The sequence below is a fragment of the Arvicola amphibius genome, chromosome 15, assembly GCF_903992535.2.
Source record: "Arvicola amphibius chromosome 15, mArvAmp1.2, whole genome shotgun sequence".
Lineage (NCBI taxonomy): Eukaryota > Metazoa > Chordata > Mammalia > Rodentia > Cricetidae > Arvicola > Arvicola amphibius.
Window position 1 is genome coordinate 35,435,325 of NC_052061.1, and position 18,194 is coordinate 35,453,518.

At 47.3% G+C, this 18,194-nt stretch overlaps 1 protein-coding gene across 1 annotated transcript in view; it reads right to left on the bottom strand.

Moving 5' to 3' along the window:
* The window catches only part of Hydin (HYDIN axonemal central pair apparatus protein), a 325,609-nt gene that overhangs the window by 90,950 nt on the left and 216,465 nt on the right, over window positions 1-18,194 (bottom strand). Inside the window, exons 31-40 of the mRNA XM_038312407.1 lie at window positions 17,930-18,063; window positions 17,363-17,499; window positions 17,046-17,173; window positions 16,596-16,787; window positions 16,141-16,290; window positions 13,277-13,516; window positions 10,710-10,878; window positions 7,956-8,129; window positions 6,713-6,886; window positions 3,942-4,115 (exon numbers count right to left, since the gene is read on the bottom strand). Coding sequence (XP_038168335.1) covers window positions 3,942-4,115; window positions 6,713-6,886; window positions 7,956-8,129; window positions 10,710-10,878; window positions 13,277-13,516; window positions 16,141-16,290; window positions 16,596-16,787; window positions 17,046-17,173; window positions 17,363-17,499; window positions 17,930-18,063 — 1,672 coding nt within the window. The remainder of the gene's footprint in view (window positions 1-3,941; window positions 4,116-6,712; window positions 6,887-7,955; window positions 8,130-10,709; window positions 10,879-13,276; window positions 13,517-16,140; window positions 16,291-16,595; window positions 16,788-17,045; window positions 17,174-17,362; window positions 17,500-17,929; window positions 18,064-18,194) is intronic.

Below are 18,194 nucleotides of genomic sequence, written 5' to 3' on the forward strand. Positions count from 1 at the left end.
CTTATAGAATTCTCAATCACCTTCCCATACTGACCTAGGTTGGAGGTGGCTCCACCCATCAAGCTCCCTTGGGTCTAGGCTCTTTTCTGCCTGCATTAGTTACTTTATCTTATTGTTGTGATAGAATCCTGTGACCAAAGGCAACTGGTAGGCAAAAGTGTTTATTTTGGCGTACGGTTCAGAGAGATAAGAGTCCCTTACGAAAGGGAGGCACGGCAGCAAGCAGAAGGAACAAGAGCCGGGAGAGCACGTTTCACGGAAGAAGCTGAGAGAGCAAACTGAAGGGGGAACGAGGTTATAAACCCTCGAAGCCCACCCTCCACGACATACTTCCTCCAGGAAGGCTGTGTGCGTGCGTGCGCCTCCTCAAGGTTTCAGAACCTCCCCAAACAGCACCACCAACTGGGGACCAGGTGTTGAAATGCCTGAGCCATGGGGGAGATTTCTCATTCAAACTACCCTACTGCCCCTCTTTTCGACAGCTCCTGCAATAGTCCGGGCCCACTTTCTTTCCCAGCCCAGAGGCCATGAACTTTCTGAGTTGCTTGTGCATAAGCCCTTGCCTTGCGAATCTGACACTTTACCTTTCTTCCATTTTGGGCAGTGGCAAGGCCAAGGAATAGCTAGGGCAGAGTTCTTTCTGCCCTCAGCAGAGCTGTCTCCAATGATAAATGAGTTAAGCAAGAAGTGTGTGATTGTTAGCAAATACGGCTTTATGCACACAGTAAATTTCCTCTTTTCGTTCCCGAGTCCCCTTCCAAGCAGACTGCTACCCTCACTCAGCTCCCTCTACTGAGATGCCTTCTAAAACATCAGCCATTTACAATTTGTTTTGAAAAACTCTTGCTGGAACACCTTAGTGCCCCCTCTGAGCCTCAGTCTTCTGATGGATCCCTTGCCTGATACATTTGCCACGTCTCCTTGTGTCCCCTGGGATCCTGTCTTCAAAGATGGACTAGGCACCCCTGAAGGAGACCAGGGGCGGAGAACACGTGCTTTGCCTCCTCAGCTGAGGAGCACCTGTGGTTCTCTAGCTCACGAGGAGCTGTCAATCATCTCAGCCAGTAAGTCTCCAGGGTTCCTCACAGTTGCCTTTCACTCTGGCTTACTGTTTCCGGCAACTCCCTCCTCCCCTCTCCCAGGGTCTGGGAACATGCAGAGAGAAGCCATATTGTACCTGATGGGGGACTAGGGAGGCTGAAATCCCCTGGTGGAGTGAGCCACAGCTGAGTTCTGCGGCAGTCATGGGAACTTCCTGATCCTCCACTCACCACGCCCTTCACCGTATCTGACACACCCGCTCTGGGGGACTCAGCATCCTCAGAGGCACTGACCACCAGAATCTCACCTAAGTCTCGACTGCTCTTCACTGTGACTCTGGCTCCCCTGCCCACCCCGATCTTCACGGAGCATACAGTTTCTTTACAGTTTCGTCCATGTGCCCCTTTCTCGTCCATGGCACCCTACATATTTTAACAAGAGCTTCTAGATATGATCTTAATATAAATTTTAATTTGAAGGAATGACTTCCTTTCTTCTTTCCCTTTCTCCTTCCCTTTTTTTTTCTTCCCACTCCCTTGTCCTGTCACCTTTTTCCCTCTGTCCCCTTTACTGCTCAGTTTCTCTAAACAGGGATCCAAACCACCATGGTCACAGAAATGAGTATAATTTAAAAACTTCCAGTAGCCAAATAAAAGTTAAAAAAATCAACTAAAATGGTATATTTATTTAAACCATTATGTGACAATGGATAGTTCATTTTGTAAGCCAACTGGAACAACTGAGACAGTGTGAGTTCTCCTGTCTGTTCTGCGTCCCCACGGGTCCAGCGTACACTATGATCTTGTACTGCACCTAAGCTTGAACAGGCTACAGTCCAAGCACTCAGTAGCTTCCTGAAGCTAGTGGCTTCTACTTGGCATTGGTAGACTTGGACTTAGCTATCTCATTCCAGTCTGTTGGCTGTAGCAGACAGCAAATGCTAGTTAGGGCCGAACCTTCCATTGAGGCTCCCAAAGACATCAGAAATCTCTGCGTCTTGAGAAACCAATGTAGAGCTCATTCCCTTGTAGCTTTCAGCAGGATCCAATTCTGCTCATTTGCTGGGTCAATGACTTTTTGTTTTTTAAAATACATCTTAGTTATATGTCAGCTCTAGGCCCGACACTGTTCCCAGGGCTGCAAATATAGAAGTGAGGAAAATTAACACAATTTCCATCCCAGAAGCTTCTGGCCTGAGAGCAGTGGGGATAGACAACAAAACAAACTAAGCGAAATGAGAATAGTATGTTAATTAGAGCAAAGGGCTCCAGAGCAAGAAGGCAGAAGATGTGAAAGCCTCACTCACCTGTCTTCCTTCCCCCAAAGCTGTGAGGTTCTCTCCTCTCCTCAGTGCCTGTCCTGCCGAGTCCCTGCCTTTGAGAGCCCACCATTCTAAGTGTCCCCTGGCTTTTCTCACAGTGCTTCCTCCTGACACACAAGTCTTCCCCAAGGATCTCCCTTCTCCTTCTGGGCCTCTCTGGGCCAATCCCATCTTTCCCAGTGTCTGCAGCTCTCACTTCATTGACAGATTTCCCCAGTTCTGTCTCCAGCTTGTTGGTACTCAGTTCAGGAGCGCAAACTCATCATTTCGCCAGGATGCTAACACAATCACATGCCTCATTTGTTTATTGGAGGAGAACATTTAAGAGACTTAGAATCATGAGATTGCCTGGGATTTTCCCTTAAGAACTATTCCCTCATCTACCTAGCAAAGAACCTTGTTTTCTCCCATGAGTACCCCAAGTGGAGGACTGAGAGTTGATCAGCTAGTAGGTACAGTGCTATCAGGAACTATGGCATGCTCTTAGGGCTTCTTGGAGAGAGGATCCATCTCTAAGCAGGTCCTCTGCTTCAAACTCTACATTTTTTTCCTTGTGCAGTTGCTTTCCTGACCCGTGGCCTTCAAATGACCTGACGGAGCCAGGATTCTTGGTTTGTAATAGGAAGACCACACCAGACTTCTCTATGTTGAGATCTAAAAGCTCAATCCAGCTCCTTATGCTGCCTCTTCCCCCAGAATTCCTCCCTCAGTGAATGACTCCACTCTCCTAGTTTCTATGGCTCAAAGTCTCTGCAATCATCCCTGAACATCCCCCCATTCTTCTAATTCTCCACCATGCAGGTAGACACAGACATAGACACAGAAACAGAAATGTTTATGGCTGTGGTATTTTCCTGAACTCATCTCTGCCTCTCCTCCAAGTGTCAGACTAACCGCGATGTGGGTTGTGTCTCTTATGGTCCTGTGTTCTACTGTGTCAAGCATCCTCCTGCACCACTCATGGAATAATACCTCTGTATGCTAGGTGAAGAGGATTCTGTGGGATAAACTGGCAACGGGTCCCACATCAACCTTCAACCAGGCTGTAGGAGAGGAGGATCAAGGCAATGCCTAGAGGGATGATCTTACCAGTAAAGGGTACCACCACTTGACCATGCCTGAGGACCTGAGTTCAATCCCCAGAACCCACATAAAATGTCTGCCGTGGTAAGCCCAGTGCTGGGGTGAAGAAACAAATGGATATTTGGGCCTCACTGACCAGCTAGCCCAGCCTAATTCGTGAACTCCAGACCAAGGAAGATACCTTATCAACAAACCAGGTGGGCAGGGATGATCGTCTTCTGACTTTCGTACATACATGCCCTTACACGCATGTGTACCTACACATGTATGTGTGTGGAGATGAGTTCACTTTCTGTGAGAGCAAGTTTGGGACTAGAAGGTTCCAACAAAAGATGACTTGGGGAAGTCTTCATGGAAATGGGCTTTGGGGATCTGGTGACTATTAAACAGGCAAAATAGAGACAAGTACAAGATCAAGAAACCAGGGAAACTCAAAGATGGGAAGGCTGGTTGGGTCACACACACACAGAGTAAACCATGGAGAAGGGGGGCTTACCCGACTCCTCTGCTTCCCTCATGGACTGCTCTATGGCAGCTCTGATGCACAGCTCCCGAGCCCGAATCCCTGAGATGTTATTATTGTCTGATATGGCTTCTAGGACAATGGAGTCGATGTTCAAGCAGGCCGCATTGTAGTATTTGGCCATGCTGATGGCATTGGCTGTCTTTCCTGTAAAAACGGCCAGGGTATTGACTCTCACAATTCTCATTTGCTCGGTGTCCTAGACAGAAGTCTGTAGAACAGAGGACCCTACAGAGTGATTTCTGAATGCTTCACCTACAAGTCTCTTAAGCGGCAGAAGTAGATCAGCAGAGACGAGGAAGTACAGTCAGAGCTGTAGATCAGGAAGTACAGTCAGAGCTGTGGATCAGGAAGTACAGTCAGAGCCGTGGATCAGGAAGTACAGTCAGAGCTGTGGATCAGGAAGTACAGTCAGAGCCGTAGATCAGGAAGTACAGTCAGAGCTGTGGATCAGGAAGTACAGTCAGAGCCGTGGATCAGGAAGTACAGTCAGAGCTGTGGATCAGGAAGTACAGTCAGAGCTGTGGATCAGGAAGTACAGTCAGAGCCGTGGATCAGGAAGTATAGTCAGAGCCGTGGATCAGGAAGTACAGTCAGAGCCGTGGATCAGGAAGTACAGTCAGAGCTGTGGATCAGGAAGTACAGTCAGAGCTGTGGATCAGGAAGTACAGTCAGAGCCGTAGATCAGGAAGTACAGTCAGAGCTGTGGATCAGGAAGTACAGTCAGAGCTGTGGATCTGCTCCTAACCGTTCCACGGAGGCACAGGGGCATGACATCTGACTGCCTCACTCTAAGGCTCCCCCCCCATGTAGAAAAACAGTTTCTACTGGGTAGTCTCTAAAGCACTGTGTCACCCCTCACCCCTACCACTGTCGCTGACACTAACGTTGGGATTAAACAGTAACCTGTGCTGACTTGATTTTCCTCATTTCATCTACTTTCATTAAAATGTAGAAAATTCAGAAATAATAGATAAGAGGAAAGAAAAAGGATCTAGCAATCCACTCATACAGAGATACTAGAGTTGGCCTACAGCTGCTAAGTTGCATATGTAGCCATGTTATTGATATTTTTCATTAGGCATAGATGGGGGTGGGGAGGTGGTTCAGTGGTTAGGGACACTGGCTGCTCTAGCAAAAGTGTAGTTTGTTTCTCATCACCTACATGGCTGCTCACAACCATTGTAACTCCAGTCCCAGGGGATCTGGCGCCCTCTTCTGGCCTCTGTGAGCACCAGCTACACATGTGCTGCACATAGACATGAGCACGCAAGATATTCATACATGTAAAATAAATAAAAGCACAATGAATATAAAAATAGCAAAACAAAATGGGGGGTCTGAGGATGCGACTCAGTTTTAGAGTTCTTGCCTAGTATGCAGGAAGCCCTGGGACTGATCCCCAGTGCCACACAAACGGGGTATGGTAGCACAGATCCCTAATCCCAGCTCTTGGAAGGCAGAGGTAGAAGGATCAGGAGCTCAAAGCCATCCTTATCTATATATAGAGTATGAGACTAGCTTCTACTAGAGTCCAAGAAAGAAAGAAAGAAAGGAAGAGAAAGGAAGAGAAGGAGGGGGGAACTGGAGGAAGAAGGAATGGAGGGAGGAAAGGAAGGGGAGATGGAGGGAACGGGTTACACAGGGTGCCGAGTTATAATTCCTAAAGATGTATGTTCTCATTCCTGGAGCCTGTAAACATGCTCCCTTATATGCAAAGTGCCATCATTTGGCAGGTGGATCAGTTTACAGATTCTACCACGAATATGACTGGATTATCCGAGTGGCCTCAATCTCACTACAGGGATCCCTAGGAGAGAACAGCAGGAGGGTTGGCGGCAGAGGCAGCTATATGACAGGAACACACTAGAGGAGACTGCACTGCCAGCTTTGAAGATGGAAGCTCTTGCCCTGGGCCAGAAATGTGGGCAGCATTTCTAGAAGCTAGAAAAGACAAGAAAATGGACTGCCCACTAGTGCCTCCCAATACCTACAGCCCTGAGCCACTTAAGACTTAGGGTCTCCAGGACTGTTAAAGAGGGGGTAAATCTGTGCCTCTTCAGGCCACTGCATTTGTGGCTGTTACAGAGGCAATATCAAACAGATATAAATTATAAATCATAAGTTTGATACTTTCTCCTCATGAAAAATGGCAGATCATGAACATCTTTTCTAAAAATGTGTCTCTGTGTCTGGTATCTACACGTGTGCACACCCAGGCTGGCTGGTATGTGTGAAGATTGGGATAATGTTTTTTGATGGCTTGTCCCTCTTACTGTTTAAGCCAGGGTCTTTAAATGAACCCAAAGTTCACCATTTCACCGAGACTGGCTGAAATAAGCCCTGGGATCTGCCTGCTTTTGCCTCTCAGCACTGGGGTTACAGGCAAGTCATAGATCTCAGCTTTTATTTGGGCTTTGGTGTGTGTGTGAGGGGGTATAGACTCATTTCTTCATGCTCGTCCTTCCAGCACGTTAATTACAGAAGCAGCTCCCCAGTCCTATCCTTGACTCTGCTGTAATACACTTGTGTGATGTTGGTTTTCCAACTGCAGCGAGATAGACACGAAGCCAGTTAGATCTCTTTTTTGGCCTGTGTTTTGGAGACAGGGTCTCTGGGTACATGCCTGTGATCCTTTGCTATGCCGTTCCTCAGATAAAACTCTTATGACTGGCCATGACCAAGCTGATGCTGCTACAGTTCCCTATGGAAGAGACATAATCTCCCCTCAGATTGTCACATACCTGACACGGGTGTCCCATGGATGATAATGGCTATGCCCTTCCGGTTCTTGGCCAGGCGGCCTTCTGCAGAAATGTCGATGCCTAGGTGGCGTGCGATTGCCTTGCTCACGGGGTTGCTTTCCACCTCTCCAACCTCCTCTGCAGAGTGGCTGTCTGTGCTCTGGATCTTGTCAGCTGTCAATCCAAACTACATGTGAGTGTGTGCACAAGTGTGCATCCCGGAGTTTACACAGGTACATAGGCATCAATAGAGATGGGAACGAAGTTTTCATTTAAAATACCCTTGGTTTCTAAAACACCCAATGGTGCAGCAGCGCCACCTGTGGTACATGAGAATGCCTAACTTGGCTAATAACGTGTCTCTGCATTTTAAAATAAAGAGATATTCATTGACTTAAATTCTACTTGGAGGAATTTCTCTTGTTGAAAAATAAAAAGGATGGCCATGTGGAGAGGAGTCTGGAGTTGGTTCTAGGGGTCCAAGATACTTCAGAAGATGGGGGCAGAGCCACGATGGTGGAATGGGGAAAAGGTGCCACAAAAGGTCAGGGACCACTCAGGGGTGAGTTGAGCCAGGTTGGGCTGACCACGAGGCATGGCACTGGAACTCTGCCTTTATCTCGGGTTTGCCATTGTGTTTCCTGGCTTTAATTCAGATCTCAGAGAAAACGGAGGTCAGAAAATGGGTCCATGAAGCTGGGAGGTAAAGTCAAGGGTTCCTTAATGTTTTGATTGGAGGGACATTTGGAAGAGAACATTTCTCATTTCTTTTTTTTTTTTTTTTGGTTTTTCGAGACAGGGTTTCTCTGTGGCTTTGGAGCCTGTCCTGTAACTAGCTCTTGTAGACCAGGCTGGTCTCGAACTCACAGAGATCCGCCTGCCTCTGCCTCCCGAGTGCTGGGATTAAAGGCGTGCGCCACCACCGCCCAGCGGAAGAGAACATTTCTTTAAAAATTTCCCATTTGAGTATAATGTTAGCATTAAGGGATCAGGTCTTCCTTAGTCTAGTTAAAATGCAAGTGACCGCAGCAAGAAGAGAATATCACATGCTAAACTGCTCTGCAGGCTTCCATGTTCATAGTACCGTGTGAGAAAATGGGTCACCAGAGGGTATGCATGGTGGGTGGGAAGCCACTGCAGGAGGCCCAGAGTACCCCTTTGTATGGAGAAAGCTATCCAGAGATTGAACGTCCCTTTCATGTCTGCCTAGACAGAACTGCCCCCTGTCGCAATGCTCCGTTACTTTGGAACGTTAGTTTTTCCAGGCTTTCTTCATCCTCGTCCTCATCTGGGTAGCTCTTGGACTCAGTCATAAGATGCCGCTCTTCCAGGTTGGATGTGACAGAGATCGCTCGGCTAAGTGATGTCCTCTTGGTGCTGGCGGAAGTTCCCTGGTCTGATGGCATCTCTTCTTCTTCTGCAGAGGAAGCAGAGGATGAAAATGCCTGGGAAGGAGCTGGGTGGGGAACAAGGGAGATGGGGAAAGAATGGCTGTGCTGACCAGCACCCTATACTACCAACCCTAATGACCAAGAGCACAATCAGCTGGCTCCTTCTGCACAGTGTTTCTGCATTTAAACGTGCTTAGATACTGAGAGTATACATTTGCCCAGGAAACTCAGAGAATTCCTAAGAGTCCCAAATTACAGTTTAAATTGTTAATAATAATAAAGCCTGAGCTGGACACATGGTGACGGGGACTGAAGCTGGTTTTATATATATAACTGCCAGAGCAGGAGAGGCTCTGCTCCACAGATTTTAATATTCAGGTTGTCAGGACTGTGTGGAGACTATTCTGTACCCTGGAGCCTGCGTTCACCCTCAGCTTCTCACCAATGTTTCCCAAGTCATCGTTAAATGTGTCTGGCACCTGTCAGACCGGCACCCACCTTATTATCCCCTCTTCCACAGCATCTCAGTGGGTACAGTTGTCCGTGCCCATACAAGGTGACCCCCTCTAACCTAGGGGCATTATCTGTTTTGTTTGGAATTGATGTGTGACTAGAGGTAGCTGCCCTTCCTGGGTCATGGTTAGAGAGGTCAGAGCCCACAGCATGGGAGCAGCGTGAGGCAGTGTTGGAAAAGGTATCAGTGAGCATTCAGCCTGGGTTCCCCCTGGACCCATCAGCCCTGGATCCAGATCATCTTCCGCTGGGATAAATGGGAAAACCAAGCTGATAACTTTGGTGTGTATGGACTTCAAGAGCAAACAAGGTTCTTATCTGCCTCCTCGAGGTCCTGTGTACACTGCAGGCTCAGGGTCTCCTGAGGACACTGGGCATCCCTCTGACTCAAACTGTCTCCCTGATCATCCTCCTGACCATCAGCTCTCCAAAGGGAGGCGCCTTCCGCCATTTATCTTCTTTGCAGCCCTTCAGCTTAGCTCTTGCAACGCAGTGGGTAATCACTGCATTTCTGCCTCCCTACATCCATACACTGAAGCCTTGGCCTTCAATGTCTCAGGTGGCTCTATTTGAAAATAAGCCCTTTAAGTAGGTAACTAGGGTTTCCAGGTCATCATATAGGTATGCTCTAATTTAGTGTGACTGGTTACAGCATTGAAGAGATCAGGACAGAGACCCACAGTGGGAAGGCACAGGATGAAGAGAACTCTCCACAAGAAGAGATGGTTTTCAGAAGGTACCAACCCCAAAGATACCTTGATCAAGTATATCTAGCATCTAGAACTGTGAGAGCCACTTGCCCTGTGACATTTGTACAAACAACTCCAACAAGTTATTGGTGCTGAACACTGGTCGGAACACTGAATGTAGAGGCAGTCTTTCCTGAAAGTCAAGTGAACAGTCTCCAACTGATTTGCCTTGAGAGACCATGAGGCAGGAGGAGAGGATTCCATCTGGACCATTAGGTCATGTCTCATACGCTACACGTTGTTGAGCATGTCATGTACTGGCTGCTGTCCCATGTACTAGGTTTTAAAAAAAAGGCTATACAAGGTGTTTGTGTGTGTGTGTGTGTGTGTGTACATGTAGAGGTCATAGTACAACCTTGGGTGTGGTCTTTCCCCTCCACTTTTGTTTGAGACCGGGTTTCTCAAACACCACTGAGTATGTCAGCCTAGCTGACCTGAGTATACCCAGATGAGCTTCTGGTCAGCCCGCCTCCTGTCTCATCATAGGAGCTCTGGGGTTGCAGACAGGCACTACTGTATCTTGCTGCACATGGGTTCTGGGGACCTGGCTCTCATGCTCCTTGGTAAGCACCTTATCCACTGAGCTGTCTCCTTAATGCTTGTCTAGTGGAAGACGCAGGCGTGAAGAGCAGAACTACACACGAGAGGACTATTAGTGCAGAAGGGAGTGAAACTGGACAGAGAAACAGAAAGGAGAGAGCACGGTGTCACCAGTCATTTGGTCCTACAAGTCATAAAGGGGGCTGTCCTGCTCAAGAACGCAGAGAGGCCCTGGGGAAGGGACAAGATATACAGGGCTGCTGGACCACAGGACGCGATGGTGCAACAGCAGGGATGCTCATGGTGGGTCCTGAGGACCACAGGAGCGCTGTCCTTTTTCCAATGCAAGTTCCCTTGCCCCTGGCCACTTGAATATGTTAGGGCATCAATTCCCACCTTGTGGGAGACATAGTACCTAGGCACGACCACAGGAAACAGTGGTGTACAGTAATTGCTGTCAGTTACATACAAGAGGATTTGAACTGAAGTCCTGGTTCTTCTATAAACATCTGTGTACTTGGACTCTCTTTGCTTCAGTTTCTGTGTGAATCCCTTGGCTCAGCCTCCAGCACACACTCTTCTATCTACAGTCACTGGTTTTAAGTCTCAGTAACCCCAGACTGTGCCAGCTCTGTATCCTTAACACAAAGATTACACAACCTATTTGGTAATGGTCTTAAACGGGATACAGCAGGCACCTGGTACCTGGCAGATACTCAGTAGCTGGCTGGTCTCATGGTAGGGGTAATTCAAAGGGAATGGAACAGCAGCCAGAGCCCAAGGTACTTCATGCTGGGTTCTCACCATTCTCCTGTGACACATTCTCCATGTATTTCGCCTTCATCTGCTCCTCTTTTGATTTCTTCATCTCCCTAAAGTAATCGTAGACCTCCTGGGGCAGCTTTTCCCCTGGGTTCCGGGGAGGCAGCAGCAGGGTGTTGAAGGAATCATAGCCCTTCAGCTGTCGCAACATCTGCTCAAGGGGAGAATGAAAACTACCGTTGGCCTCATTTGAGGTTTGCTCCTGCTCACTGGCCTCATCAAAGCCCTGCTTCTACAAGAGGCTGAAATCAATAGAGATGATTCGTGGGTTTCACATGGTGGGCCTCTCTAGGAGGTCTAAAGGTAGAGCCCCACCCTGAACTTAAAGGGATTCAAAATCTTTACTTTGCTCCACACATACCCAAGCGTTTCACACGTGGGAGACAAAGTTTTTCTTCCTTTAAGAATGGCACACATACATCTTTTCTAATACCTAACATAGAATTCATTATCCACTCGGAGTGGGTTATTCTCAAAAAGTGCAGTCATGCATCACCCAATGAGAGGGATGTGTTCCGAGACACGAGAAATGCATTATTAGGGGACTTTGTCATTGTTCTAAAGCCCGATGGCTCTGATGCCTGAAATGTCACTCTATTATGTGATGTTGTACAGGGCAACATTCTTTACAATATTGCACTTGGTGAGGTTGTTTCCTCATAAATAGAGAATACAGAGAAAATAGGTAAAATGACAGATGGTGTGTGTGTGTGTGTGTGTGTGTGTGTGTGTGTGTGTGTGTTAGGGCTTCTAGATAAAGTAAAGCATTTAAATATGAGATAAGTCATATAATTTTTAGTATATACTATTTTGGCACAATTATACTATGTTTTTATGTATCTAAACATTAAATATAATTGCAGATTTTCGTGCTAAGTCTGGCAACCCTAGAGTGTATGTAAAAGGCAATGAAATAAATTCATAAGAGGCATATACATCTGCAAGATGCCTTCCTGACGTGACTCTCTGTTTTGTTACATGAGCCTTTTCCATGAGTACTACTTTCAGTTGTTTCAATCATCCATAAATTAAGAAAAAGGAAGATTCAGAGAGAGGGGAGAATGAGGGAGAGACAGGCCTACACAGAGAGAAAGAGACACACAGAGAGAAAGACAGAGAGAAAGAGAGAAATCTGGATTTCTCACTAGGTCCTGGAGGCTAAAAGGAAGAGTCATAGTTTTTAAGGGCATGATGAACCATTGGTCCAGAATTCTATAGTCAGAAAAAAATACATTCTCAAGAATGAGGGAGGAAATGGAGACATTCTCAGCTGAAGAAAAATGAAAAAGTTCACCAGCAAACCTACCCTAACCGGTAACGAACAGCATGATGGGTTATAAATCAATGACAAAATATATGAAATGCCATAATGAAACTTATTATTCTGTGTACTGACCAAAATCTAATAGTAACAAGAAGAACTAATAATAGATCTTTTGATGGGAAGGGAATAGTAAAAAAGAAGTCTTGGAATATCAGAAAGAAAATGATGAATAATGGGAAAAAAGGATAAATGCTTCTCCTTCTGTGTGGGTTTCTAACAAAAATCATGTCATCTTCTCTAAGGAGATTGTCAAGACAGTTATATTAAAATGAGGAGGGTGAACCTTAGTTGGTCATGGGGAGTGACACAGACAAAATATAATGTGTGTAGCAATAACTAAAGAAGCAAGATAAAGATATACTTAAAATGCTCTGGGAAAAATGAAATGGGAAGGACCAATAGGAAGGCAGCCCAAGTATACAGAGGACAAAAACAAAAACCACAAAACAAAATGGCAGATGTAAGCCCTAATACATCAGCAGCTACATTAACTGTAAATGGTGCACAAATGCAAACTAAGGGCAGAGACTAACATTAAATAACATTAAAATTATTTGTGCATATGTCTTTGAGCATGCGTGCGTGCGTGTGTGTGCGCGCGCGCGTGCACGTGCATGCGTGTGTATAGGGTATAGGTGGATGCTCACTGTCTTTCTCAATCACTCTCCACCTTTTTTTTTTTTTTTGGCTTAGGGTCTTTCACAGAATCTGAAGCTCAGCAACTAGGGACTTCTCCAGGCGCCCCACTTGTCTCTGCTTTCCCAGGCTAGGATCATAGTGGAGCATCCCTGTGCCTGGCTTTTTCACATGGATGCTGGGGATTGAACTCACTCAGATTCTCACGCTTCAAGAAAGGAACTTTAGTGACTAAGTTATCTCCCCAGTCCATATTTTTTTTAAGTGTCCCAATTAAAAGAAGCCTAAAGGAAAGTTACTTCAAATATAATGGCAAGTTGTTACATGTAGTCCTTTACTGTGCAAATACTGACCACAAACATGCATTGGCTTTTTAATTTGCTTAAAGATGCACATGGGAATTACAAAAAAGTAGTAAGTTCTCATGGGGAAAGAAGCAGGTGGAGAAAGTCTACAGATAAGGAATTGGTAAGCTGGCAAGGAAAGGGGGGGGGGGAGGCCAGAGGGAAGGCACTGTGGATACAAGGACAGAGGCCAGGGGTGGGGCCTGTCACGTTAGCGGGGGTGTTTGGTTTGGGTCTCTGCTCACCTTCTCCTCTAAGAGATACTGCTGGTCAAATTCTAGGGAGTAAAACTCAATGGGGAAGTTGCAGGGGTTCCTCACAATCACCTCCGCCTCATCCCCTGATGCGAATGGCAGGAGGGGCCCCAGCTCCAGAACAGAAGGGCTGAATTCCAGCCGCGGCTCCAAACCTTGCCCCTGGGCCAGGAGCGCAAGCTTCTGATTGCTCTGGCCAATGTGGAACATCAGCGATTGGCTGTAGAACTTCTGGAAAACATGGAAACAATGCAAAACTGAGAACCACCAAAGGCACAAAGCTTCCTGCCTCCAGATGAAAGGAGACACGTTTCCTACGTAGTTGTGAAAGAGCAATCACCATAGCGGGGACTCTTACGCGGTGTGTAGAGAGCATGCTAGGGGCCTGACCACATACAGCAGGCCTAAGCGTCATCTTCACGTCTCTGAGTTTCCTGTATGGGTCCCACTCTCTGTGACTCTGGGCCCATGGGCAGCAGAGAGTGTAGTAGAAAATCCAGGGAAGTAACAGCTTCTGGGACCACTGACTTCCACCAGTGACTCTCAGGAACATGGCAAGCATCCCACCTCCCCTGCTCCATTGTGATATTTCCCTCATTCGGAAGTGATAAGAATCCAGAACTAGGCTGAGGATAGCTCAATTCCTAGCACCACAGAGAAAAATAAAATCAAGCCCAAATCATCTTAAATCACTCGGAAGAGCTGCAAGCATGTTACTATTTTTCTTTGGAAGCATGGGCAGGTTAGATGTGCTAGTGCACACACTTGTAATCCAGCAGAGGCAGAAGGTCAGAGCAAGTCTTAGGCCAGCCTGTTCTACTTAGCAAGTTCCAGGCCAGCCAGAGATACACAGTGGAACTCAGCAAAAAGCACAGGAGAAGGAGAAGATGGAGAAGGGGGAGCAAGAGGAGGGAGGTGGAGGAGAAAATGGAGAAAGGGAAGGAGAGAGGATCAGGGAGGGAAGAAGGGGTGGAGGAGGGACAAGAGGATGGAGAGAGGGATCAGGCAGGGAAGAAGGGGTGGAGGAGGGACAGGAGGATGGAGAGAGGGATCAGGAAGGGAAGAAGGGGTGGAGGAGGGACAGGAGGATGAAGAGAGGGATCAGGGAGGGAAGAAGGGGTGGAGGAGGGACAGGAGGATGGAGAGAGGGATCAGGCAGGGAAGAAGGGGTGGAGGAGGGACAGGAGGATGGAGAGAGGGATCAGGAAGGGAAGAAGGGGTGGAGGAGGGACAGGAGGATGAAGAGAGGGATCAGGGAGGGAAGAAGGGGTGGAGGAGGGACAGAAGGAAGGAGAGAGGATCAGGGAGGAAGAAGGGGTGGAGGAGGGACAGGAGGATGGAAAGAGGGATCAGGCAGGGAAGAAGGGGTGGAGGACGGACAGGAGGATGGAGAGAGGGATTAAGAGGGGAAGCAGGGGTGGAGGACGGACAGGAGGATGGAGAGAGGGATCAGGGAGGGAAGAAGGGTTGGAGGAGGGACAGGAGGATGGAGAAAGGGATTAAGAGGGGAAGAAGGAGTGGAGGACAGACAAGAGGATGGAGAGAGGGATCAGGGAGGGAAGAAGTGGGGCAGAAAGAAGCTTCAGCATCAGTAGCATTATGGGTAGACTCTGATAGGTAGGAACACAGGCTTCATTTTAGAATGAAATATGAGGTTATTTACTTTTCTACTTTCCCATTGCAGATTCTGGAGCATTTCTTCAAACCTATTACCAGGAATATGTGAGTTAGCCATATATTGTATAAAATTCACTTAGATTTTTTTCTTATGCAATAATAGAATATATGAGGCATGGTGGCGCATGCCTGTAACTCCAGTACTTGTGAGGCCAAGGATCGAGAGTTCAAGTCTATCTTAGTGCTACCTAGTGAGCTCCAGGCCATCCTGGGCTGCACAAACCCTGTCTTTGAAACCAAAATCAAAAGGAAAACATCACTCAGATGTTTTTCGCTTTGAATAAAAATTGTCACGGTGAGACATCTTGAGATCCTTTCCAGTTCTTGGGTTTTATTATTCTTGCCATGCGCTCCATTAGGAGTGACTTTGAACTCACGGCAATTACATAAGAGACATTTATCAGGCTGAGGGAGGCTTTCTGCCAGGAAGTACTGACTACCGTGGTGATGGCTGGTAGAAGTTAATAGTTCCTGAATCACTGATGATACACAGGGGAGCGTGCTGTGTGCGCCATTCAGTGTTGCTAATCTTCAGAATGACCCTATGAGCCCTGGTTGCGGCGCTGGGCTAGCTTATCAGAAATCCCAGTGTCCAGATGCTTTCAAATTCTGATCTGTAAGAAGGTAAGCACTGTGCATCTGGGCTCTGCTACCTGGTGTCCTAAGTGGAGTCTCGGCAAGGACTCCTGTAATGAAACACATTAATATTTTGGCAGTCGCAATGTTTGAAAAACTAGGGATAAAGAAAGGCAAAAACAGTCATGTCAGATCAAATGAGATTTTCTACTGAGTAGGTTTTAATATGAAACTTATGAAATTGCAACCCCCACGTTTTGAGCTTATTGAATTTCTGAATTGCAATAAGGGAGGTTTGATATTGGAATATTATTGCTTTTTATGTTACCTATGAACAAGCCGAGACTTAGTCAGACAAGTGATTTGTTCAAAGATACACAGCCTGTAAAACAGAGGCAGAATGCCACTGATACCATACCACAGTGAAAGCTGGCATATCACTCAGGGCTGCTGGGCCCAGCCTACCAGGCTGGCTACCCAGGAAGTAGGTGAACTTGATGCCATATACAGATAGGTATGAGTCTCAGGCAACCCTGGGCTCTGACATCAAAGTGACCCAAGAAGGAAGATCTCTACAGAGACTCATATGTTTTCAAGCTCACCTCTTCTTTGGGCATGAATTTCACTTGCACATTGGCCCTCTCGCCAGGGTCCAAGACTCCAGAAGTGGGTTGGATCTCAAAGATCCGAGCCTTTGGAATCATCTCTGCCTGTAGTTTCCGTCTCAAATACTTCGGCATGTGCTTATCCATCTGGGTTATAAATGTTAGACAATTAGATCATTCATGTAGCAAACAGTTCTAGTCTACCCAACGCTCACAGGAGCTACATTTCCTGAGCACTTTCCAGGCACCGGGGGATGTGTACCAGGGGCAGAAGGGCGGTATGACATTACACACAATGGCAAGGACTGAAGACATCTTCCAGTACCAGGTTTAGAAACTGGGCAATGGCTAACACAGAGAGGCTTCCACAGGAAGTTAAAATGATAGGAGGAAAGGCCCAGAACCCCAGCTCTGGCTACCGCAGAGGTGGAGAGAAGGGAAACCCAGTTTACCTTGTTAGTAGGCTGGGGGGTTTGGACAAACCAATCGCAAGGAACTTGCAGAGTGTTGGAAAGCTGAATGGTTTCCACCATGCACTGCCCACACTGGATCGTAGAAAATTCTACTTTGTTGCAAGACAGGCTCATACTTGGAATGGTCACAGTGGCTTGGAGGCAGATGTGAATGGTTGGCCCTCCAGACACCTGGAAATGGACAGAAAATTGTGGTTACCATGTGGCTTGGAGTTAGGAACAGCAGCCGCAGCAGCAGCAGCCGCAGCAGCAGCAGCAGCAGCAGCAGCAGCAGCAGCAGCGACACAATGGAGATATAGCTCAGGGGCAGATCTCTTGCCTAGGATGCTCAGAACCCAGCTTTTGATCATCAGGACTGCATAATCTTGGGGTTCTCAACAGGCGTGGCTGGGACCTGGAAGGCCGAGTAGGCCCAGTGGCGCACCATACCTTGATGGGGAGAATGACTTCTTTGTTCCCCACAGGAATATTAGCCCCTTGTGGGTCGCATCTCACTTCAAATGTTTCTGTCTCGCAGTAGGGCAGGTTCTTTACACGGTCTAGCTCAGTGCTGAAGCCTAGATGGAGATGGAGAAAATTGTTTTTTCATGAGCAAAGAAAACAGCACAGAGAAGCTGCTCTCCGTAGCAGGCCCTCTGGGACAGGCTGTCAAAAGTATCACGGAATAGCGCAGAAACTCCTTCCGCTGAATGAACAGCAGGAACGCTGTTCTAGAAGGATGGGGAATGCAGGCGGGCTCCTGGTACCTGTATCGTGAAGAACATGCTTTTCTGCGTGGAAAGACACTGGAAAGTGGCTGGTGTTGGTGATCTTGATGATGTGGGTTCGGACGTCACCAAGCACAATGTAGCCGAAGTCCAGGACGTACTCAGGTAGCTGGACTCTGAAACAGGTACGGGGCTGTCCTTACTAGTCACTTTCAAGCCTGGGAGGCCACTTTTCCCAAAAGGAGAGAGTGAGTTCTCTCCTTGTGCAGCTTTGTTTTCCAGAGTGGAGAATAGCTAAGGGCCACTAGCAGAGAGACTAGAAACTCCATGCCTCCTTCAGAAGTCCATGCGTGTGCCTGGCCATCATCTGGCGACATGTTCAGTGTGGGTCCCCGTGAACCTGAAATGGGGGCCTGTCTATTGGATTTGACATTCTGGCTTTAAGATCCAGAATTGCCTGGTTGGCTTGATGCTAGGGATGGCAGCTAACACGAGGTGCATGGCTTTCAGTCCTAGGTGATCAATTAGCTTCTCAGGAGAAAAGAAACACGGTTTGCCTCACCACTCTCTGAAACAAAGGCAACCCGAACGCATAAGGGCCCTCACCTGGCTATTTTGCGGCGACTCCGATTGCTGAAGTAGGTGTCGTCTGTGGTACTGGAGGAGACTGCCTTTTGGTGTTCCAGGGCGTAGTCTTGGACTATAAGTCGCTCTACTTCCATCTGGAGATGAGCACTTATCTGGGGCAAGAGCCAGAGCCAGAGCAATTCAAAAGGTCGCTCTAGAATATGTAGTCTCTTTATTCATCGTGGGAAAGAATTTTTACCACAAAGGGAAAACTACTGATTTTATCCCTCCCATGTTCTAAATG